The 25,070-nt window shown below is 40.1% G+C and overlaps 1 protein-coding gene across 4 annotated transcripts in view; it reads right to left on the bottom strand.

Moving 5' to 3' along the window:
- Positions 1 to 25,070, bottom strand: part of ITPR2 (inositol 1,4,5-trisphosphate receptor type 2) — a 241,806-nt gene that overhangs the window by 187,685 nt on the left and 29,051 nt on the right. For 2 of the 4 annotated variants that reach the window (XM_015628084.3, XM_015628085.3), the window contains exons 3-9: positions 18,375 to 18,490; positions 17,188 to 17,274; positions 16,341 to 16,499; positions 12,352 to 12,450; positions 11,391 to 11,474; positions 10,391 to 10,537; positions 9,058 to 9,153 (exon numbers count right to left, since the gene is read on the bottom strand). In XM_015628084.3, the coding sequence (XP_015483570.1) occupies positions 9,058 to 9,153; positions 10,391 to 10,537; positions 11,391 to 11,474; positions 12,352 to 12,450; positions 16,341 to 16,499; positions 17,188 to 17,274; positions 18,375 to 18,490 (788 nt within the window). Of the gene's footprint in view, positions 1 to 9,057; positions 9,154 to 10,390; positions 10,538 to 11,390; positions 11,475 to 11,755; positions 11,957 to 12,351; positions 12,451 to 16,340; positions 16,500 to 17,187; positions 17,275 to 18,374; positions 18,491 to 18,838; positions 19,194 to 25,070 lie in introns of those variants that run through there. The other 2 variants (XM_033514205.1, XM_033514206.1) reach the window with 2 other exon arrangements.

The following is a 25,070-nucleotide window of genomic DNA, read 5'->3' as shown; positions in this document are numbered from 1 at the left end:
TACAGCAGTGAATATTCCTGAAAAATGCCACTGGAAGGCGCATGCAGCCAATATGCACCAAGAACATGATGAATTACAAACTGCAGAGCTTAAGCAAATGTAATTGTATTCATTATTATTGTAATAGTTTCATTATATGTTATTCTTTTAGAGTATATCTCCATCAGCTTCTTTTCCAGTAAAGAATAATCCAGAAGTCCTAATCCTCAGCTGCTTGTTTTTCAACAAATTCAGGTACAGCCATTTTTACCCTTCCATGAATGGGAAAGAAAAAGGTACCACAAAAAGAGTTTTTCATTGACAGTTCTGGAGTTTAGAAACAGATTTGCAACTACAGAGAAGGCAATACCTTCTTTTAAATCTACTTTTAAATAGCATTTACTTGTTCTCCTCTGCAAGAAGCCAAATTCCCAACTTGTGATCCACACAGGGTATCTGAGAGAGCCTGAAGGTCTGGGTCAGTGCTGCAGGTGATCCTCCTGAGTATAAAAACTGGTGTCTCTTGGATGGATTTTGGGCTCAGCAATGGTACACAGTGTTATGTGAAAAGATTAAATGTCTGAATTCATACATATATCAACATCCTCATCCTGTGGGAGCAGCAGAAGGCCCCCAGGGGAGAGTATGTGTGACAAACTCATACTAGAAGTCAGCTTTTACACGTGGAGAACAGAGGTATAGACAAAGTCTTTAATTGTTTCTGGTTAAAACTATTTGGAAGGGCAAGGAATCTCATTTCTGAATTTTCACCTAGATGGCTTTACAAAATCTGTAAAGTCGGCATAGCAGGAAGATAACTTCCATCCCTGTGTGTTTGTTTATTACTTGGTATTTGGTGCTCAGAGAATACATGTGACATGGTAATCCTGGGAGGAATTCCACTAGATTGAGCACCAGGAGTTCCAGTCTCTGTCATCTCTGCTGATTAAAGCTACTCAAAGCTGTACCTTAAGGTTTTCAAACTTCACAAGTCCACAGTGCATAATTTCCTGGGGTTCTACTATTGTGCAGATCATCTCACAGGTTATTCCTGGCTTTTATGTTACTTTTGTATCTTCACATAGTTAGATATCCTTTACAATCCAAGAAGTTTGAAATTCCACGTTTCTACTGAATGTTGTTTTCTTGGAGTAATGCATGGAAAGTACCCAAACAGGCTATTTTTGGACACTCAATTAAGGAGAGAGAGGAGTTTGGGGAAAGAAACACCCATGCTGATTTTAATCAAATTTTGTTGACTAGGTAAAGGATATTTAAAGCATCTTGTCAGGGGAAGAATTAGGTTGCCCAATTTCAGCTAAATGAGCATTTTAATGACTTGGTTAAAACCCGCATTTATGAAGGAAACCCTGATAGACAAAAAAAAAAAAAAAGATCTAATTCAACACATTCAAACAGTTCCCATTTCATTTTATAACCAGCCTGTTAACACACAGCATGTTACCCAGCCAACAAGGGCAAGTGTTTCGGGGAAGAAAAGCTAGGACAAAAGAAAAATAATCCACTTTTCAAATCTTTCATCTTCATTAGGCTTGCTTTGTTCTTTGTTAATGTCATACTGATTAGCTTTCAATAAATCCAAAGAACTTTTGCACAATTTCAAAGACTTTCAGTGGCATTCAAAGGACTTTTGCCATCTTATTAACTTGCCAGACAAAGAGTGGCTAAAACTCTACCTCGATAAACTCCATTCAACCTTTCCTCGGCATCAGCACAGAGTTCCTGATAATCATCATCCAAGGAAAGTTTAAAAATGTTAAAAGGCCTTTTCTTTCAGGACTGTATTTTCCTCATGAACTGTGTCTTAGCTAATCAGCCAAGTTTCCAGGGAGCACTGGGAAAGCTGAACCTTTTTGTTTGCTTCAGGACCTCCTGCTAGTCAAAAACAGGAATGAGAAGCAGCCCCAACATCTTCCTGTCCTGATTTCTCACCCTAATTTCCAGAAGAAAGATCATCTTGATGGCATTTCCAGCTGTTGTGTAAGCAATGGCAGGCCAGTATTTTGCCATGCCTAAATCAGCACAAATTTAAAGGTCTCACAAGCAGCATAAGCTGGAGCAGCTCCATGTTATGAGTGGTAACTGGGAAATTCCATTTCTTCTACTGGGATCAAGAACAGAGAACCTGAAACCAGTGCTCAGCCCCACTCAGCCATATCCCATCCTGCAGAGGAAGTCAAAGGAAAGAAAAATGTCTAAGAGATCCTTTAGTGTAACTTGGCTACTAGGCCATACCTTAGTCTGAGTTTCAGCAGCTCCATGCCAACCATAAAAGAAAGCATCCTCATCTCTGCAGGAGTGATGCTCTAAATATTAATATCCCATATGCCTTTCAGTGGTCCTCACAGGAGTAACTAGGCATGATTGAATTAGACATGACTGACATTTCTAGTGTTAAAGAAAACCAAACAAAAAACACAGGCACACAAAATCCCAAAAACAATGAAAAACAAAGGAAGGAAGTCTTGGAAACTTCCATCAAGCATCACAAATGAAAAGGCACAAATACAATTCAATAAAAGCTTCACAAGTTATCTTGAAAAAATAGACAAAAATAATGCACCTAAGAACAGACCACATGTCTACATTTGCTGTTTCGGAAGCCATCAAAATGCAAGACGTATTTTTAATAACAGAAGTAAGCCTTTTGTAATTACTCCAATAAATGTTGAATTAATATCTTTGTACATCCTTACTCCTAAAGTTTGCATATGTACAAACATAGCCCAATGCAGCCAGCTTCAGGCAGGACTGAAAAAGCTGAACACTCTCACACGTCACAACTGCAAATTAGTTGGCTGGGGGAAAAAACTTTCCTCTGATATCCAGATTTATCAAGGTATGTGCACACTGACAGATTCCAGCAAAGCCAAGACAAGTCAGGTCAAGAAATTCAGCCACATTCTCAAGATTTTTAAAAACCTTGGAGAAATCTAGCTCTGGGTTTTGCTAAATGGGCATCTTCTAGATCTGTCACTTTAAAAGGCCACATCCAAATCTGCAGAACAGGTCAGGCTGGCTCTGTAAATCAGTAATCCATCCTCCTCCTCCTCTGGACCCCTCTGGATCTCTTCCATCTCGTCATGCATAGCTATAAATTATCCTTCAGATAATACTCCTTACAGAGCTTTAAAACAAACCCACACTCCTTTGAGAGAGTGAAAAACTGAAATAAGGTTTCCAGTGCTGAGTTCACCAGTCACCTTGACAAACCCTTTTCCTTATGAGAACCTTTAATCACCGAGCCAAACAGACAAAAATTAATCAGAATGCTATGTTAGCATTCAGTGAAGAGATACTGGGAAAAACCAACCCCCAAGAAAGATTTTGAAGCAACCTCCAGGTGAGGAGGTCCCATAGTACCATGGACTGAAATCTGTGAGGAGATGTGTAAAGGCCTTGGTGGATGCTGCCATCTCCTGGCATCTTCTCTGGCTCACAAACTGTTCCTGAACAAAAGGTAGCTCACATCTCAGTTAAACAAGGTTTATTTTATTTGTTACTTGCCTCACTCTTCTGAAGCCAGAAGGAAACAGAGAGCATTTAGCACTGTGTTCTCCCTCTCTGCATGACCAGGGCACAAACAAGTCCTTCTGCAAAGGTTTGTTTCCATATCACCCAAAAAAGAAAATAAAATTACACTGGCAAACAGTGATTGTGTTGTTGCTTCCTAAATAAAAAACATCTCTGTCAGTAGTCCAATTTCCAACGAGTGGATAGCAAAAGGCCTAAATTATGTACTTCAAATAATCTATCTCAGATGCCTTAATAAAACATCCTATGCAGGACTCCATTTTCCAGCAGTTTAAGGAAGTGGAAGAAAAGTCCATAAAACTACAGAAACAGTTTATTCAGGGCTCCAAGAGTTTAATCCTGGTTTATAACTTCCAGTTTAAGAACTGATTTCTCTTTTACATTTCTTTTATCTAATGCTGAGTATACTATTACCCATACAATTATCTAATCTTTCTTACAATCTCATTAAATTCTTTGTTTTCTATTCTTGTGGGATTCTTGTGACAATCTTTACTATTCAGAAGGCAGGAGAGGATTATTTTCTCTCAGTATTAACTTGAGTGTGTACGCAGCTATCTTCATTGTGATCCAAATCAAGTGATTATTACAACAGCCTTAAATTAAATATGAAGGGTATGGCCTTGTCCATCTGCATAAATACACACCACAACAATACCAATAACATGGCAGGCTGATATTTTTAATCACAGAATCATATAATGGTTTGGGTTGGAAGGGACCTTAAAGATCCTCTAGTTCCAACCCTCTGCCATGGAAGAGGCTTTGTAAAAGCAAAATTTAACAGCAATTCTCAATTTAAAGTGAATAATGTACAAAACCTTCTCTGCAAAGAAAGGGGTAGTTTGGGGCAGTTTTGACAGAAAAGTAGAGTGATGTAGTATGGGAAGAAATTATTCAAGAAAGACAAGAGAAATATGAATAATTTCTATTGGCCATTGATCCAAGAGTTCTCAGCAAGTGGTTTACACCACAGCTGACAGCCCTGCAAGGCTTCAGCAGTCCCTGCTAACCCACCCAAAACACTTGTGCTCTGGTGCCTCAGCTCAGCGACCAACACAGACTATTCCCTCTTCCGCGTGCCCTGGAGTCCATGCCAACACCACCTCAGGGACAGCACCTTACATCTGCATAATCCAATGCCTGAGGAAAAGGACACCTCTGAAGCCTGTGTTGCCCCTGCAGTGCTCCACCACTGAACTACAGCAAGTTGGACTGGACTTCCTGTTCAATTAACATGCACCTAATTGTCATTTCATCTCATGTGTGTGTGCTGCTCAGCCCAACTGAGTTCAACCATTCCCACCTTCAAAAGGAATTCCACTGAGTATTTAGTGCTAAAATAATCCTAAAGCTGGAAGAATGTTTTATGTGGGATTTTAAGAACAGAGTTTAGAACAAAACTCTGATCAGAGCTGATCCATTCTACGGCTTAAACCCTACCCTTTCACTCTTACAGAGAGAGGAAGGAGAACTCTGTAAGAAAGCCAGACAAGTTTTTCACAGCAGTAATTGTTTATGGCCACGGTTCTGGAGAAGCACAGAATGTGAACATTCAGGCTGCCATTTTACCTGCCTTATCTTAATTCACTGAGTTTAGTAGAGCAAATCTGTTATTAAAGACCTCACAAGATTTACTGTCATATTTTGGCCAAGGTACCTAGCAATTCTACTCTATTCAACAAGAAAAACAGAATTATCACAGATTTTTCCTTACAAATTCTGCAACGTGATTATGGACGTGCTCACAAGGTTTCACAAGCAGCATACTGCAGCTTGTCTATTGTCTACTGCAATATCTGAGACCAGCATGTGACTTGATATATGATGCAGATATATTTTGTAATTATTTCAGCCACACCTGAGAAATTGAATATGAAATGACAAACTTATCCTGCATGACTTGTGTGTGGGCACACATATCTGTTTAGCAGACTCATAAAACAAGTGTTAATAGTTTCAGTATGAATTGCCCAGCTTAGAAATCACAGAATCAGAGCTGCTATGCTTCTGGAGAACAATATTAAAAGTGCATGTTTTGGTTCAGCACAATTGATAAGCTGATATTTAGTCCAAAGAGACTTTTATCTTGGCAATTTAGAATACTGAAAAGGCTACGGTAGCTCATGGGAAAGGCACAGCTGTGTGGTCCCAACCTGCAGCATCTGCAAGGCTGTTCAAGCAACTGCAGCTCACTCCCACACACACACAGATAGCTTTGGGTGCCTTCTACATGGGCTACATGCACTAAAAAGACTTTTGGGGAAATCTTTGATACTTTCAAACCTCCAATTTTCACCTGACCTTACAGCCTCTCTTTATAAATGTAAAGCTTCAAAATAATTTAGGTCATTTTGCTGTAACCAGAGCTATAAAAAGGATCTTCTGCAGAACTTTTTCTAAAAGACTGCTGACTCTGTGAAGATGAGAATAAAACACTGTTCTGAGAATGAAACTCAGCAGACTGGATCTTAGCTGGTGGCTTAGTGCCTAAATCTCGTGCTGAAGATCTGGCTCAGCTCTTTTGGGTGAAAACAAGCCCGTATGACATCAATAGCAGAATTCCCGCTGTCTCCAAAGAAGACAATTTCTCTTTTCAATTTTTCAGCTGAGCATTTGGTTCCACTTTTTTGGGAATGTCTATGCCTGTGACTTAAGGTTTCATAATGTCAGACATCATTACCAAGTACCCAGATTTCCAATGTCCCAAATCTTATCACCAAACACCAAACCCTTTCTTCAGTGTATTTATTCCTCCTGTGTCCTAAGTAATTGTGTGAGAGCACTTAGACACTCTGAGTGGCCCAGGGTGTGCAGAGCAGCAGAAGAATGGCTATGTGGGTGTGTGGAATCACCAAGTGTCTCCCACTGTGACTCCTTCACCAGTGGGTCTTTCAGGGTGGCTCAGCCCAAAGTCTGGGAGAAGGATCTAGGTTGCTTTAAGGTATTAGGAGGTCTTAAAGAACTTCAAAGCACAGTAATTAAAATTAGGCTAAATAATGCCAAGTGGAAAGAGGATTAAAGGAAATACTACTACTTGAGACTGTGTCAGAAGTCAGATATCAGAGGTCTTTGAAAGGCAACAAAAGTTAGACTGATTGTACTTTGTACTTCTAAGGAGCATGGAATTTAGGACTTACGCATCCTGACTTCATCCTCTCAAATTTATAACAATTAGATTTACAAGTACTCACCTATGTTTTTTTTTACTGAACAATGGTATTGCCTCTTTTTTTTTCTTTTTTTTTTTTTTTAAATTAATTCTCTGACTGTAGTAGTGAAACATCTTTATGAGCTTTAAATTCCTTAGTTCTCTGAGGCAAGCATCTCCAATTTTCATAGTCCCCAGATAATCCCCTGGCCTTAACAAGCTGCAGGGGCATCCCTTTCCAACACGGCTCAGTAGTGACCCACCAAATCAAAAACTAGACTGACCACTTACATCTGGCACAGGACAACTCCAAGGAAAAGAAAGACACAGGCTGCTCACACAGGGTATGAAAAGAGAAAAGGGAGGCACCCAGGTGAAGGACACTTCTGCTCCTTGTCTGAGAGTTGACCATGCAAGACTTTCCTGCAGAAGCCTCCATGGCACACATCAAGTTGATTTAAGGGAGAATGAAGTAAGAAAAAAGACAGTTTTATAAGCAGTGATGAATTCTGACTTACAACAGCTCAAACTGTGACAGAAATTGCATCATTAGCCAACAACAGAATGCTTAAAAGATTTGTGAATTTTCTTCTTGTGTTCATACTTTTTATTCCACTCTGGATATCTTTATCATGGAGGCTTAAACAAAATCAGGTCATGACAATGTGTGACACTGTTGATAATCCATACCATGAGTAATCTCCCTGTGCTGCCAGAGCACAGATAAGTAAGTGTTCAGTAGGCTTTGCCCAATTGATTTAAAGTTAGGTCACGCACAAGAAGTGTCTGCCTGCCTGTTCATAAATCTTTGACGTGTCTGGCTGGCTGGTGTGTTGTGCCTGACATATGAACTGTGCAAAATAGAGTTCACAGGGTTTTATTGCAGTAGTACCTTTAATATCTCCACCACAGGTTATTTTACACCTCACAGACACAGTCACTAATACAGTTCTCCAGTCACTAATGCAGTTCTCCAGTCCCAGCATATCACCTCTGTTCAACCCAAAAGCTCTCCCAGCTCTCACTCTGCTATTGTCATTATATTCTCCATATTACAAGTCTGCCTGATGGGGATTTCCTTTCCAGAGGTAGAAAGGACCTAAGCTCAGGTCTGACATTCAGTGTAGTGTGGCACCTCTTCACCTGAAGATTTTTTGCTTAAAAATCCCCCAGACAGATCATCTGGTGGGAGAAGGATGCCCATCAGTATGCTCAGTGCCTTTCCTGACTCTCCATCAGCTAGTAAAACCTTCCTACTGGGAGCATCCCTCACTGTAAGAAAGGAAAATACTCCCACTCTCCAGTGGGAGTACTGGTTGCCTCTTGAAAATTAGCTATTATTAGCTATTATTAGCAGTCCACTGTTTATGTTTTGATAGTGGCCTTGACACAATTAGAAATAAATGAACTTTCGATTGCTCCTGTTTGTTCTTCCACTGAATTCAGTACAGGCTGTTACAGAAGGTAGAAAATTAAAGCAGCACCCTGGGAATATCAAGCAGTAATTTGCATACAGAAGCTGCACTTCTGTAAATCTATCTCAACCCAGTCAGAGCAAGTCTTTTTTCAGGGGTTCCCTAACATACAGTGATTCATAACTTTCTTCTTGCAGTAAATTTGTGCACTCATACTTTGAAGCATAAGTTAAATTAGGCAATCCTAACTGAAACAGTGCGAAAAAAACTTACTTTTCATGCCATCGATAAAGCCTGGACACAGACCTGTGTTAATATGGATTAAATACAACTTTAAAAGCTCACAGCTTCTTGCAACCATCAAAATATCCAAGGCTGTACTATTTCATGTACTTGGTATTATCTGCTGTATTCCAGCTTGTCAAGAGCCATATTTCATTTTTTAGATATTTAAAAGATATTAAGCTGCTCTTTTGGGGCGTCACAATATTCTTTTCCCTTAATACAGAGTACCAGATAATAACCAGACAAGTTGCAAGATCTTCCTTCTCCTCTGGGACCTTCCATTCCATCAAAGGGCAGAGACTTCCTCAGGTCTTTTTTTATTCAAATTTTAGTCAAAAGGCAAGAGTGCACAGCAGAACTATACTGCAGCCTATATAATCACAGTGAACTCACATGACACCAATACAGAGTCAAAACACCATTCCAAAAATCAAGGGCAAAGAGGAGTGGAGAGATAAATGAACCCAAGGGTTTTCAGTATAAATTTGGTGGATATTTAACAGTGGTGTTTGTGCTGCAATCCCTGGGTGCATCAGTACAGTATGACCCAGCAGGGGCCCAGTGTGGGATCTTTGTGAAGATCTACAGTGCAGGCCCACCTGCTACAGCAGTTCTGAACCAGCAGGGCTTGGTTAGGCAGCACACAAACACTTGTTTAACTGGCATTCTTACCTCTGCTGCCAAGTAGTTTCCAGTTGCCAAATGCTTAAATCTAAACAAGCTATTCCACTGTCCTGCCCCTCCCCGGCAAGGGTCATGGTGGACAACCTAAAAGAAGAATTTAGATTTTAATCATGCTCCTCAAGATCATCCTTTAGACCACTGACATTTCCTGCAGCTCACTCCTAATAAAAATACACAAACTACATCATTACAGCCTGCCAAAGAGAGGAATTCTGTTCTTACATGAAGCTCACCATAGATAACCACTACTTACATTTACTTTTTGCCAAGTGCCAGGAAATACTCTTTCTATTACTTTCCATGCTTTCATTAGTCTATTTCCTGCAAACATGGTGAGTCATGTTTTTTTGCTTTTAAGTGACATGGTGTGAATCTTCAGCTCAAGAAAGTAAGGAGAGATGTTCTACACTACTAGGCACTACTTAAAAGCAAAATTCAAACCATCTTATATTATTTTACCAATTATACCAGCTCTATGATATAGATTCTAGCCCAATTCTAAGGGCTTCTGAACAATTTTCATTCAAGTGATATATCCTCTTATCATGTGAAATATCCCAGGTTATTTATTTTATCCCCTGATTGAGCTGTAGGTCATTTGCTTTCCTCAAATCTAGCAGTGTCTGTCTCCTTTAAGGAGAAATCTCCAGCAAGTATAAGTGCAATACACTCTACTCTGGACAGTACTTATCCAGACAAAAATTAACCATTTTTCTGAAGACACTGTTCTAAATGCAGTTTGTTCATCACACAAGAACTTTTGGGTATAGGAGTTACATTATTGAAACAGCAAGGATTTGAGACCTACCAATTTGCAATGTTTCTTAGTTGAACAAAAATGTTTGCTAGTTGCCTTCTCAAAATCACCCCCATTCACAATACCACCTTTATTCAGGTTAACTTTAAACAAGTGTTGATGTGTTGTGTGATGTTTGGAAGATTTCCTGTCAGCCATGGATTCCCATTTTTTTTATACTGCACATGAAGTTAAACGTAAACACTCAAAACTCAGGAGAGGTGAGTGTCCTTTGATTGGCTTTGATAAAATCACACCATTTACGTCAAGTCTGAATTTGAAATTTGACTCTCTCATTTTAGTGCAGGTAAATATAGTAAGAAAGCCTCCTATCTCCACACACACAGAGCAATAAAGCAGCTCTCCAGGGTTCATCCTACACAAACTGCTTCATGAAATAATAATAGTTACAGGGAGGTGTGTGATGATATCAGGAGCCTATGAATGACTCATGTTGTGGTGAAGTTTTCTTACTGAACCCTGGCCTTCAGGTCCTAAAATATTTGTAAAAAGGAGAAAAAATACCTCTATTTCCCACAGTGCTTTAGAACTTGTTGCAGACGTGGCTGACTGACGTAACGTAGTGCGGAGGAAAATGTGTTGTTTCTTCTCATATTCATCACAGGTCAGAAACTTCTCTTGCTCTGCATGAAACAGCCTCACAACATCTCCCTAAAGAAATATAAAAAGGAAGCACTGTTAAGTGGTAGGCAAAGCCACCAGACTCATTTTCTATTTGTAACAGCTCCAGTGAAACCAGCAGAGCTGATAGGAAAAAAACACTTCTGAGTTTCCTATTGCTGGAGCAGGTACCAAGTGAAAAGCATTCAATCTTAGCACCAAGTCTGGAAATCAGATGGGATAATTCAGTCCTGCAGGAGACCCATGGCCTTTTGGGAAATCACCACAATGAATAGCAGGCAAAAATTAACCTAAGGGTGATTTCTAATTCTAGTTAACTTTACTAAACTGGTTTTCTCATTTCCAATCTCTCTTACTATTTAAGGGAAGTAAAGAGATTTTTCTAACATTGTATTATCTTATCTCTTCTACTCAGCAATCAACACCAACGTCCCCTCTACTTCTGCTGGAATCATTTTTGTTTCCTCCTGCATCTCCCCAAGACTTGAGACACTATCCTTAAATGGGTCAACACAAATATACAATGTTCCCTTTCAAATTCTTCCTCAAAAACTGCTGGTACTTTAACACCGACTGAAAAATAGCCAGTTGATAATGATTTATTAAGGCACAAATTAAATTTATAGAGGACAAATTAAACTTATTTTTAAAACAAAAATAAATTATCTCAGAGATTAATCTACAGGCATGAAAATGTTCAATACCTCAGTATGTAAAGCTACATTGTTTTATTACAGCTATTGTCAACTGTAAGCCTGTAACATCACTTTGAAAATCTCCATAAAGCCCTTATTTCTTCTTTTATTCACCAGGTAATATTTCTCTACTGTCAAATATAGTAAGACTTTTTGAATTCAAAAAACAATTTAAAAATCATACTTACTCCTTTCAGTACATCATCTCGGTAACTACTGAATTTCATGAACAAAGTTATTTTCCAGCTTGTGTTACAGTTGACAGCATTTACCTTTAGGGAAAAAAAGTAAATTAAAAAGGACCAAATTATAGTATTAGGGGATGCTCATTTCTTTTTTAGATATTCCATTCTTCTGAAAAATCACACCACATCTAGGATGGCAGGGGAAATGGCTAAGCTACTTATCTGTACAGTTCCTAACACTGGTTCTGAAGTTCTCAAGTGTTATTGATTGTAATGTTGGAGAAGACTGGGTGGTCAAATGCTTCCCTGTTTGCTGACAGCCTACCAAGAACACCCCAAAGAAATGCTGAATGAGGATTTACTCTCACATCAGTCAGAGTTTGAGATACTCAAGGAAACCTCAGAGTTTTCAGTGCCTGGGCATCACTTCAGCAAGGATATTTTGTCTTGGGTTTTTGAGGCTGAGCTGGTACCAGTTTTTAATGCTGGCTTTGAGCCCATGGTGGGTTCTGGTTACCTGTAAAGAACAACATATCATTCTTTACATACCTGTAAAGAATCACAGAATGGCTTGAATTGGAAGGGATGTAAAGATCGTTCAGTTCCAACCCCCTGCCATGGGCAGGGACACCTTCCACTATCCCAGCTTGCTCAGAGTCCCATCCAACCACAGCTTCTCTGGGCAACCTGTGCCAGGGCCTCACCACCCTCACAGGGAACAATTTCTTCCTCATACCCAATCTAAACCCACTCTCTGTCAGTGTGAAGCCATTGCCCCTTGTCCTGTCACTCCAGGCCCCTGTCAAGAGTCTCTCTCCATCTTTCCGTGCGTTCCCTTCAGGCACTGCAAGGCCACAATGAGGTCACCCCAAAGCCTTCTCTTCAGACTGAACAATCCCAATTCTATCAGTATTTCTAAAACCATCTCAGAGCAGCAGTTACCCCTCCTGCCCCCTGAACTCACCTCTTTGCATCCAGGATTATCTAGAAGCTCAATGCTGCTGGCGTGCAGAGGCTGTCCTGCATTGACTGGCATGAGAACAACTTTATCTCCCACCACAACCTGGAAGTCAGAAATAAAGTGCAGTTTAGATCTATGTAGTCCTCCAATAAAATGAAGTAATGTAGCATTTTTAGAAAATGACTCAAATGCATGCTCTAGGAATGGCACTCGGTGAATTTATTTGCAGACAACTCACATGGCAGGTCTGTTCACCCATGATCTGCAATCACTTGGGTTCTAGATTTCCCACTAAGGAACCCTCATATTCCCAATAAGTATGTCCCTTGGCTCAGCAGAAACTCCAGACCGTGAAATAGATATGAATCTAAGAATTCCACGAGCAGCTCAGTTCATCCAAAAATTACATTAAATTCTCTTTATCCCAGAGAAAGCTTACAAAGTAATTATGAGCCCCCAGCTCTGTGGACCATCTGCTGGCAAATGTCCTGACAGACTCAGGAGTTCTGTGATTCAGACTGACTGACTGCGACCTAGAAAGGCACAGAAGTCACTGGAAATTCAGAAAGAGGTGAACACACTCCATATCCCTTCTGCTGTGGCTCCCTAAATGGTGTTTCAGCTCAGCACAGGCAGCAGGTACAACACCTGAGAGACCTTCTCTCTACAAGAGAAATTCCTGGCTGGCAACCTGCAAGCAAATTCCCATGCCCTTGCAATTCCTTTTGATACACAAAACAATATACGAAAATTTCTTTAACTAAAAGCTGCTTGAGACATGCATATGGTGAATTCAATTCATGCCTGGAAGGGAAAAACAATAAATAATAAAAAAAACAACAATCCACATAGATTGGTTGGCACTAGGTCCAGTTTTGCTTATGTTGTTCACAGCAGTTTTGAGCACACACAGACATGAAGACAAGTGGCTACATGTGATCTTTTACTACATGAAATGCTGTTCAAGCCATGCTTTATTTTGGAAGACAAATAAACAAAAACACTTTCTGCATTGATCAGCATCTTTCCTATGAAAAAGCTGAGCCCAGTTCAACCTTCTGCAACTTCACTGCAGGTGAATTTGGCCCACCCATTGCAGAGGTGAAAAGGAAGGTTTGCCTGTTCTTTACCAACACAGCTAAAATAAATAGTAGCATAGGACAGTGCCTAGCATAGGACATGCTCAGATCACACACAGAAATCCTACTTGATCCAAGTCATGGGAACAAGTTCAGTAACAGAACCAAAATAATGACAAGATGCCTGTAAGACACTTTTCTTATGCAATACATTCCTTCATGCCATGCTTCACAAAGACATTACTTACAGCCTGTTTTAAGAAGTTATGACCAGACAATTCATTAACCAAAATATCACCAGGTTTGCATCCTGCAAAGTGGAATCAGGACTTCAAAATGGTTGCATGTACACCAGGACTACCACAACTAAATCAGTAAGAGAGCAAATCATTAAGCATCTTATTAAAAAAAAATTAAAAAAATAACAAGAACCACCACACCAAAATGGCAGATAACTGCAGTGCAATCCACACAGTACCAATCCTGCTATCAGGGCATACTTTGCTATTCAGTCCATCTGGAACCAGCTCTAGCCTTAATCAGTCCTATCTTCCATTGAAGAGCAGCTTCAAAAATGATGAACACTTAATAAAAGTCTGCAGAAAATACTGCAGAAATAGTTATACCAATTACTGTAAATTTCCAGTCATATTCTTTCATTGACTTGCAAAATTAATCAGTTGCTAGTGAAACTAAGCTAACCCTCTCTCAGAAAACAAAGTTCTGAAATATTTCACAAGGCTGAAAAACTGTGATCACTTACCAGAGGAGTCACACGCCTGACTTCCTGTATTAGATTCACAGATTCCTTTTCTTTTATGACATATGGCATATTTAGCTCTACCTTGCCTGCATTACCTGACACGGTAGCAGCCATCCAAGCAGTAATTCAATACTCACTTCTATTGCTTAAAAGACTTTCTAAAACATGTTTTCTTAGGGAATTTCCTCATTATAGCACAGAAATATAGTTTTAAAAAAAACCAACAAAATTTCTAAGCAAAGTAAGGGCCTGATACACCAAGATAACTCCATGAATTGAAAGGTTTCCATGTCTGGGAGTTGCTAAAAAGGAAGGAGTGGCTACAAGGCTGGAGCCTCCCTCCATCTGTGAGAGGAAAATGAGGATTTCCCCCATCACTTCCTACTCCTGTCCTCTGTGAAACAGCTGCCTGGTTTGTGTATCTGTTGAAGAGATTGAAATGTACAAAAGCACTCACGAGAGAGCTACCAGAGGACTAATGTTTATCACTGGAAATTTGCAAAGAAAATTGTCAAATCCGTTTGGGCCTAGCAGAAACAAGAAAAAACTTCCCTTTGTAAATTTTCTCTGTAAATTACAGTGGCAAGTTGCCAGCTCTGAAAGGCAACCTGGAAACAGAAAATGAGCAGAAAATAGAAATTAGTGCATTGAGTTAGGAATAAACCTTGGCCAGTTTGCCACACGGCCCTCACAGCTCAGAGCCTACCAAGTAAATCCCCACAGGGAACAGACTAGGAAAGGGCTTTGTGGAATGGGATGTTCCTGCCATTGCTGCATTGATCTGCAATCTTTGTAGATCAGCAAGTCCGCTTCCAAACCCTTGTGTGTGCACAGCAATGGAGAATGGAATGAAAATCTCTATAGTAGTGAGGATGACTTTGAAGGGCTGGGATGGTTCTGCTGCTCTCGGCAGTAAGGGCTCACAGTAGCTTTTGCAGACAGGTGGGAATCCCTTGGGAGAGCATGACACACATATTTATTTTCCAGGCATGAGAAATTAAAAGATGCTGAACTGATGTTATTCTAAGGAATTAAGCCAAAACAATAAGCTACCCTTTTTTCCCTCTAGAGAAGGAAAAAAAATACCAAGCTAATGTTTGAGCCACATTTGTTTTCCCCAGCTGAAAAGCCATTCAGAGGCCCTCCTGAGAGCTATATTTGCTGTATTTCTCCACACTGGGCTTTGGGGAAAAGGAGAATTTTCACATACTATTTGGATCACTATGTGGAGCAGGGAAAGACTCTGACTTTGGGGATATTTGACCAGGAGCTGGGAATACAACCCTTCTCCTCTCCACAACAGATTGCAAAAGGAGTTGCAAGCAATCACACTCATCATCCTGGAGAGCATCCCAAGGGCTGGGTAACCACAAAATTAATGAGAGAAAAATATATGAACAAAGATGCATTCCCTTCTACAATCCTAAGAAGGTTTTCACATATTATGCATGAGGGAAAGCAGCCAAACATTCCCAGCCGGGTCTACAATATAAAACCCCACAAGTTCATCATTGTGTGGCCTTTCCAGAGGCAGATCTGAATTATACACATCAGGCACTTAACCAAGCCACAGAATGAAGAAGGGAGTTGTGATGTCATGGCACAGCTCTCAGATTTGCAGCAAACAGCTCTCCTGTGCATTCTTCCTCTCATCAATATGCAATACTCCTGCAGAAACCTACCCAGAAAAGACTTTCCAGACTATCCAACCCTGTTCCAGAAGGGAATACAGATTTAAAGAAAGCTGATGTATTTCCTAGAGACATTCTCTATTGACCTTTTGAAAAAAAATGTTGCCCAAAAAATTTTAAAAAACCAAAATCTTTAAAAAAATAGACTCTAGCATAAACTATGATTTCTTGTCTGCTTTGTAAATCTGCACGCAGATTGCTTTAAGTAGGATAAGTCTAAGGTAGACTTAGCTAAGATGCCCTAACAGAGAGGCTTGGTTGAATGTGACAACACATTATATTCCAGACCATATAATTTAGTAACACTTTCCAGTTACACATGAAAGGTAACAGTCCCAATCACTCTTCTAATTTCATCTTTCCTGAACTGAATTATGAAATAGGTCTGCAACAAAGAAATTGTATCTCCTGGAATTCTTCTCCCCTCTCCTTCTTAACACATTCAGTATTTCCACTTACATTGTCACCTTCACTCCTCAGTTTCCAGAATGGCTGGATATAAAACCAGGAGCCCTCATTCCCTGCAGCATCCAGGGACACCCGCATAGCATTCTTCTCTAGTAGAGCTGGCAATCTCTTGTTGACTGTGAGGTACTTGTTGCTTTTTATGTGCAGTAGCTGGGAACAAAGAATAATTTTTTAAAAAAAATTAGTACAGCTTTTATTTGTTTTTTCTGCCTCTAGTCAAAAGAGGAGGCACAGGCTTTCATGCTACAGAGATTATCTATAATAAATATAAATACAAAATAAAACTAGAAGGCATTTATCAAAGTATACTACGCTTCAGGAAAACAGATGATCTATTTCAGATTGAGAGAAATGTGTCAGGAATCAATTCTACAGCAGGGCAAGTGTCCATTGCAGTGTTCCCTTCAGGAATTACATCCATTACAGAAAAGTTATACTGCACTTAAGAACTTAGCTCTTGTCTCATTTATATGTCATGAAATACAGATTACTTCAATGATTTAAAAGGAGCTGCACAGCACCCCTATAGCATGATTTTTAAGTAAGTCTTGAAAATAAAAGACATATATTTACATTCAGATTCTAAACTGCAGCACCAAGAAATACACATAGAATTTTTATTATGACATATTATTTAAACAGGAATTTGCAGCACTTCTGGTAGGCTTTGAAACAGGCAGAATAGCACAATATTGTAAACTTCACCAAGTTCTGTACACCTGACCCTAGCCAACCCACATTACAGCAGGTAGTTAGTTTCATTTTCATTGCAACCTTGAAATGAAACAACTGTTTCCTTTCCAACACTGAGAAGACAGAGAGATTTCAATAGGTTTACCTGGATGACGTTGCTGTATTTCACAATTTCGCCCAACAGCTTCCTGTTCTCACTTTCATTCTGCTTTTGTTCCAGTTCTGCTGCATGCTGCAAGAGAATGATTATTTCTTTAGACTCTACAAAGGAAGAACCTGAAACACACCATGCAAAAAGAAAATGGCATCATATTTAAATCTTGCAACCTATAAGCATTACTGCACTGGAAATATTAGCACCCAAATCCTGATACTGATTCTGATATTTTTATTACCCAAAATAGGGACTCTGTCACAATTTATGGGTCACACCTGAGATGCATGCTATTTTAAAAATTTTCAAGCCCAAAAAGTAATTCCAGGTGCTTTATTTCATCCTGTAGAGGATAAGAAAGGGCCTATGATTAGCTTCTGTCACCACTCCTTTTACTTGTTGAGGTTTAATTGTACATAAGCACATGGACTTCAAAACAAAAACAGTAGGTCACAATTGGCAATATTAAAATTAAACACAATAGACTGGGTCAAACACAGCCACAGAGCGAACTCTTAGCTCCCAGCACTAATTACTCTGTAACTCTGGCCACACACCATGTGCCTTCCTTGCTGTTTTTAACTGGAAGCACTGGTGACCTCTCCACTACCCACAAAACTGTCATCCAGGTTTGACAGGACCTTGTTTTCACTTAATCTCATGCATTCAGTTACAACATCAGGCCAGCTGTTTTTCAGAGACAGAGAAGTTGCTCCATCCACACCATATTTTAGGCAAAACAGAATCTGCAAAAGGGTTCACAAAAGAATAGCCCAGATTGAAGGCAAGGACAAACACAACTCTGAGGATTTTCCTCGCTAAAGCCTTGAGGACATCTCTGTCCACTCTTCTGCCTAATTCCTGGTAAGGATTTCCAGCATTATTTAAACCAGGGCTCTGTCCTGATTTTAACTCCATTTTCACTTTATAAAACTTCTGAAAGCACTACCTTGCTTACAGCAAAGGGGCAAAACCCCCTGCCCAAAGTAAGATAAACACCACAACAGGAGCTACAAATGCCAGTCAGGAGGTAGGAGAGCTAATATAGAGTTGCTATGGTGGCATAATAATACCCATCACAGTGGTTCCCAAGGCACTTGGTTATTATTCTTTCTGGTGCTATTGTAATTCTACAGCCTGCAGATTGAGATAAGATTACAAATACAGATGTCTCTTACTTGAAGTTTCTTCAGCAGTGCTGCTTCTGTATGGTTTCCTTGTTTGGCTTGCTTGGCTTTCCAGTACTGCTTCTGGGCTGAGTATCTGTTCATAGGACACACCTTGAAAAGGCAGTCTGGGGAAAGATTGAAAGAAATACTCCCAAGTCAAGTTGAAAGACATTTCCTTCATTTGTAAGTATGCTTTGGTTAGGTTTTTTTTGTCCAGAAATGTCCAGATACTGGTGTTTAAACACATCCACCAAGTCAGCTTGGTGGCAATGATACCATAAACAGCCTGGAATAACATTAGAGTTGAACCTAAAGTCTTTTAAAGCCCCACATGTTCTCACTGTGCAATTTCTGTAACAGCCCCAGGCTGTGATCCTGCCATATCTGCCTGATGCTTTATTAGCATCACAGATGCACTGTTTGAAGGCAGTGAAACCTTGGAAGAATGGTCCTGCTGTGTGCATGCCACACACCTGGCTTGCCCAGCTCCTCCTGGCACTGTTGAATCCAAGGATGGCAGGGGAATTCTGCTAACAGCCACCAAGCAGGTTCACACAGAGTTTGGGTCTCCACATGCCTTCACTGAGTTGCTTTTACTGTTAGGGTTTTTTAATCAAAGTAACACAAGCTGAACATCACTACAGTCCAACAGACAGGGAAAAAAGCAGGTGAGGAGAGAGGAGCCACCTGAGCAGGGTGGCTGTGCAAATGGGAGAAAAGGACGAGGAGGAGAAGAAGGAAAAGATTGAAGCCAATTCTGAGATGCTGAGTAAGAAATGTGGAGCAGCAAAGGAAAGAGAATCTCAATATACCAACCTTTATCCCATCCCCACCAGCTCCCCATGTGGAGTGAGGGGGCTGCAGATCAAGAAAGAGGAGAGACATCTGGAATTAAGCCAAGGAGTTTTTCCCTAAATGCTTGTTCAATCATTCATCTTTATTTCTCAACACTGTAATTAATAACTGAAAGTTAATGTTAATTGGTAAGGAACTGAATTTTGTGAAATGCTCTGACTCAAGAGGTTTCAGGGTTTTTTTGTCCAGTGGCAGTCCTATAAACTGTAAATAGAGGCTCGTGATTCATCCAAAGTAATTACTTTTAGAATGATAAACAACATCTAGTCTTGCACTGTCAAAATCATCAACTGCTCTAAAAGCAGCAAGATTTGACAGACATTTCACATAGCAAATGTTGGTAATTGTCCTTTCACATGCCACATGTATTAATAGGAAAGAAGAGGGAAAACTTCTGCTGGGGGAGTAGTAAGGACACCCAGGACTGCCTGGGTGTTGTAGGGTGAGGCTCTTCCCCAGCATGAGCTGCAGTCTGTGGATGTTAAAGAAAGGTCTGTCCCCAACTATGAGCCCTCCATATTTCACTGGCACAGGCAGCCAAACACTGAGGACTGACCCAGCCCCTATTCAAGCAGCAAAGCTTGTCCACACAAAATTACCCCCAGTGGCAGAACTTTCCTTGGCACTGACCCAAGGTGCTCATGGATTTCCTCCCCCCGCTGCCCCTTGCAGCCCTGAGTTGCTGTTCCAAAGGAAAAGTCCTTATCAAAGCAAACCCAGCCATTCTGCAAAGGTGTTCACTTTCATTTCACATTTATAATGGGAATTATATCACACAACCTACAGTACACAACTCCTAGGTAATTTTTACAATATTCTGGAAATCAAGAAGGTGAAAAAAAACCCAAAGTGCTGTGTACCATTAAATTGTACTATTATTATAGGATATTTTACCTGAAGTATCAGGATTTCAGCTTATAAGACAAAAGCCTGCTATTATTTTCTGTCACAATCTATAATTAGCATGCCTTCTCAGAAGGTTTTATGAAATATTTATTTCTCTGAAGTAACAATACCTTCTTTTTATAGGACCAGTCTTCATTTCTCAGTTACTCCCCACACATCCTGCTACTTAGAGTAAACACAGTGCTTCTCATTCTCCTGCAGAGTCTCAGTGCTATCACTCTGCAGGGGGCCTTTTTTAAATGTGTTACTTCAATTGTATTTCTCTCAATTTATAGACTAGAAAAAAATCATATTATTTGTTCCCAGATAAGCTTTTTCCTATTTTATTTTACTTTTTAGGATTCTAGATGTCTTGAAACAAGGTCAGCTCATCGTTTTTCTCTGGGGGTTTATTTCCATTTTTTTTATTAGAGTAACAAAACCATGTAAATTCAAGCTTCATGATCCTAAACATTGTGAGGGGGTGGAACACTGCCTGCCCTAGAGATGCTACAGTTCAAATAAACAGGAAAAAAAGAGAAACTAAGGTGTAAGATTATAAAGCAACTTTCCACCACACAGCAGATCAAAAAGCCATTCCCTCCTGGAGGTCAGTCTAGCAACCCACTCATGAGACAGAATGTCTCTTCTGACTTCTCCAGGCATTTCCAGATTGTCCTAGTTCCCAATCCACTACTTCATGGAGTTTGACATAAATGCTCCTCTTCCTGAGGACTAATTTAGGAGGTAATATCAAAGGTAAGCAAATAGCACCTTCACTCAGGAAGTCTGAAAAGGAAAATAACTCCTATTATGCCCTTTAATCATTTCTTGATATTCGATAAAGATGGTTTAGAACAATATTTGTGAGATGCTTTCTCTCCCTGCCCTCTCTTGGGAATTTTTTTAAGTGCTAGAAATTCAACGTTTGCCCACCATGAAAGATTTCTTTGGTTTGCTGAACTAGAGAAATTATCACGTGGCTTTACTAAAACCAGTTAAATGGGTAAGAGGAACTGACAGGGCTATAAAATTACAGTGCAGACAAATCTACTGGTGTTGGGGAAAAAAATAAACAGAAAGGCAAAAAGGATCTAATGTGAAAATGAAAAGGAAAAAATGCGGCGGAGCAAGGAGTGGGGCAATGAAGAGTCCTAGGCAGGACAACGAAAAAGCTATCAGGAGTCTGAGAAGGAAATTAAAGCAATTATGGAACTGGGAGAAATAAGAAGAAAATAAAAGAATAAACCAAAATTATGTAGAAGGCAAATAAAAAGAAAAATGGCAGATGGAAGAGGAAAGGGCGGGAAGAAGAAAAGAGAGAGTGCAGAGAAAGGAAGGAAGAGAAGATGAAAGAATAATGTCAGAAAAACCTGAGATCAGACTAAAACCTGAAAGGCAAAGGAGGGTATTTAGGAACCCAAGCATCACTTTCACTGCAGAAGCCTCAAGAAAAGAAAGGAATACAAAGTTACAAGCAAGGAAGTTTAGACCAGTTTACAAGCTTAGGTCATTTTACATTTAAAATAGGAGAGAGACTCATGTTTCTTTTCCAGAGCTGCTAGATCTGACCAGCAAGCAAGTCTTAACTGTGCTACTTTACACCTTGGGAGCTGAAAGTGTTTCCCACTGGAGAAACACCGGGAGTGTTCTTCCCAATCTCTGTGAAACCAGCCCTGCAGCACAGTAAGCATTTCCATCACCACACTCAGTGCCCTGGATCCCACCAGTTTCAGCTGGAATTAACACATGAAGCACCTGGTATGATCAGTCCCTTCAATTCCACTGCAATACAATAAATGTTTTGTGGGGTTTTTTCACCTGGCTTCAGGAAACACGTGTGGGACCAAATTTCACCCTCCTTTGAACTGATGCAAATCTGGATGTGCACCCTGGTGCACACAGAGCCACTCCAGGTTCATTCCAGTGTGACTGGGGGGGAATGAGGAGTACAGCTTCTTCATACGGACACAAAATGAGAAGCAATCACATCTTTCCTTAGCTTAACAACACTCCATGCTGCAGAATATTCTTAAACAACCAGAATAGCAACCACCCACAGGAAAGAAAAAAAAAAAAGTAAACACATAAAAATGAAACTGCTATTTTGAGACACCTTTTTACATAGGCTTTCAGTTCAGGCCAACAGCTCAGTACCTTGATTTGATCTCTGAGTGAATCCTGTAGGGGACATACAAGCAGTTCAAAACCACAATCTTTCTTTTTTGTCCCTCCCACTGGGGAAAGGGTTGATAAAATATTACCAAAAAAGACAAAACCCAGTCTTCTCTGATATTAATTTTCAGAGTCAGTCCTTAAAATCTAAACATCTTGTTAGAAACATGTTTTTCTCATACTTCTTTGGCTCCCAGGTCGTGCTCTAACCTCAAATCAACGCCAGTTCAGCTATCAGTGATAAAAACATTGTAAACCATGCAGACAGCACTTCCTATTAGTGAAGAGGCCCTACTCATCCTACTCTTAGATGCTATTTTCAGTTGCTTATGTCTAATCATTCAATTAATCATTCATGCCTAAGTCTTCCTTTCATGTCAAGAACATACTTAAAGCAGTTTCTGTTTGGTTTGTTAACTTTGCTGCTGTAATTGAAAGCTATTTCCCAGAAGATTCTTGGGGAGAAAAATATGGATTTTGCTTAGATTCTTGGTTATAAGAACAACATTTAGCAACTCCTTTGCCTCAGGGCTCTGAGCACAGCTAAGAAATTTAGCAAAGCATGGCAGAGATGTGCTTTTGGTTGCTCTCATGGTAGAGACACCTTCATGGTTCAAGGCACAAAATCTCAATTAGACAGCAAGTTTTCTGGGCTCTCAGCAAAGCTCCTGCTATTCTCACACTTAGAATTTGACTTAAAGGATGAAGGAGAAAACATCCAAATGATAGGTTCATCTTTCCTGCAGCCATCCTCCTGAACACACATTGATTATGGATACTTGAAGCAGCAGGAAAATTATATTCAATGTCCCTAACACTATAGCCATGCTGTTATAGAAGGGTGAGTTGCATAAATTAATGCAACAATTACTTTTTCACTAATTAGTTTCTCCTACAGATGTTAGAGACTTTATAGCACCTTTCAGTACCTTTAGGAGACTTACAAGAAAGATGGATGGAGAAGGACTTTTTAAAAGGGCATGGAGTGACACGAGAAGGGGGAATGGTTTCAGATTGAAAAAGGGTAGATTCAGATTGGATATGAAGAAGAAATTGTTCTCTCTGAGGGTGCTGAGGCCCTGGCACAGGTTGCCCAGAGAAGCTGTGGCTGCCCCATCCCTGGCAGTGTCCAAGGCCAGGCTGGATGGGGCTCTGAGCAACCTGGGATAGTGGAAAATGTCCCTGCCCATGGCAGGGGCTGGAATGAGATGGGCTTTAAGGTCCCTTCCAACCCAAATCACTTTGTTACAGGTCATCCAAATTTGCATGCTACCACCATGCCAGCAGTCCCAACATTAAGCTATGGTATGGTACTATAAAGTAGAGAGAGATAAGGAGTGACTGGAAGCAAGAATTCAAAGGGAAAAAAAAAAAAGAATGCTAAGCAGCAGCGGGAAGGAGGAGAGTAGCTACTAAAAAGTTTTGGGGCAGGGAGGGAGATGGAGAAGAGGGAATCCCCAAAAAGAGGAGGATCTAAGTTAGAGGAAAGGAAAGATTTGATGCTGTGGAGAACAGGGAGCAGAGGCAACTGGAGACAAAGGGATGTGTCATGCAAGCAACAGACAGAGGTTACAATAAGGGACAGAGCAAAACTGTCCACAACTAATGGAAACCACTCCCCTGCAGAAGCTGGGATGTAACTCAGGAGACAGTCCTTGGTTTCCCCAGCAGCAGAAAACAGCTGTGCATTTGTCAGTGTCCCATCCCCCTGTGACATCTGCTCCACATGTGCTACCACCACTGGTGGAAAATCATTAGTGCTGGGAGTTCAATCAGCTTCCACCCTGCATCAAAGTGCACAAATCATTAACACAGAAACCTATAAACTTTTTCTTTCTTTGCCTTTTGAAGTTAGAAATTAACAACACAGAGCTGCAAGAAAAGAACTCTTTATAACTGAAGTTATAAAATCAAGTCCTCAAACACTAGACAGTGAAAAAGTTATGGCTGTCTTTTTAAGCTCTGTTGGGATCCTTAGTTGTAGGCATTTGGGTGTATTCAATCATCCTATCACAAATCTTTCCCTGTGACCTTGGTCTCATCTAGAAACCTGGATAAGTTTGACTTTAGAAACAGTCCAGAGAGAAAAACATCGTTCAAAGGATCCCCACATGATATTTTGCACAACCTGGAAAATGTGAGTTACATATGTACTTGCAGACAAGTGAGAGGGTGAAATCACTGTTAAGTAGCCTGAAAGCCACACTGGATACTATCCCCCAGCTCTGCTTTAAAGTTATTCAGTCACACAAGTGACTGAAATTTATTACTGTTAGTTTCTAAGTATGCATCCTCACTTTCTCAGTTTCCAGTATCTGCCAGAACACTGAATGCTCACAGCTGGAACTGCAACCAACTGCTGATGTTTCCTGAATATATAATGGGAAAAAAGTCTTGAACTCTCTGGGAACTCCAGAACTCCACTCTCCCAATGTTTTAAATGCTTTAGTTTTCGCAGAAGTACTGCAAATAAAATACTAGGGTTAAGCATGTCAGTGCAACCCCTGAAAATCATAGAATGGTTGGTGTTGGAAGGGACCGTAAAGATCATTGAAAATACATACAGTCATGAAACACATTTCCCTTGCTCTAAATCAGGCAAGGGATTCTCTTTATCTCAGAACCAGTGTGAATCCAAGCCCTTTTAAGCCAAAAGAGGCCTGGATCAGGCTTAGTAAGGCTCTGCTTTGGCACAGTTAAAGAGTACTTTTTAGCAGTCAAGAAGTAAAAACTACATGTTGTCAGTGCACTGGTATTTTTTTCCAATAAGCAAAACAGCAGAATTATCTA

The sequence above is a fragment of the Parus major genome, chromosome 1A (genome assembly GCF_001522545.3).
Source record: "Parus major isolate Abel chromosome 1A, Parus_major1.1, whole genome shotgun sequence".
In the NCBI taxonomy this organism is placed as follows: Eukaryota; Metazoa; Chordata; class Aves; order Passeriformes; family Paridae; genus Parus; species Parus major.
This window is presented reverse-complemented; position numbering and strand designations above follow the sequence as displayed.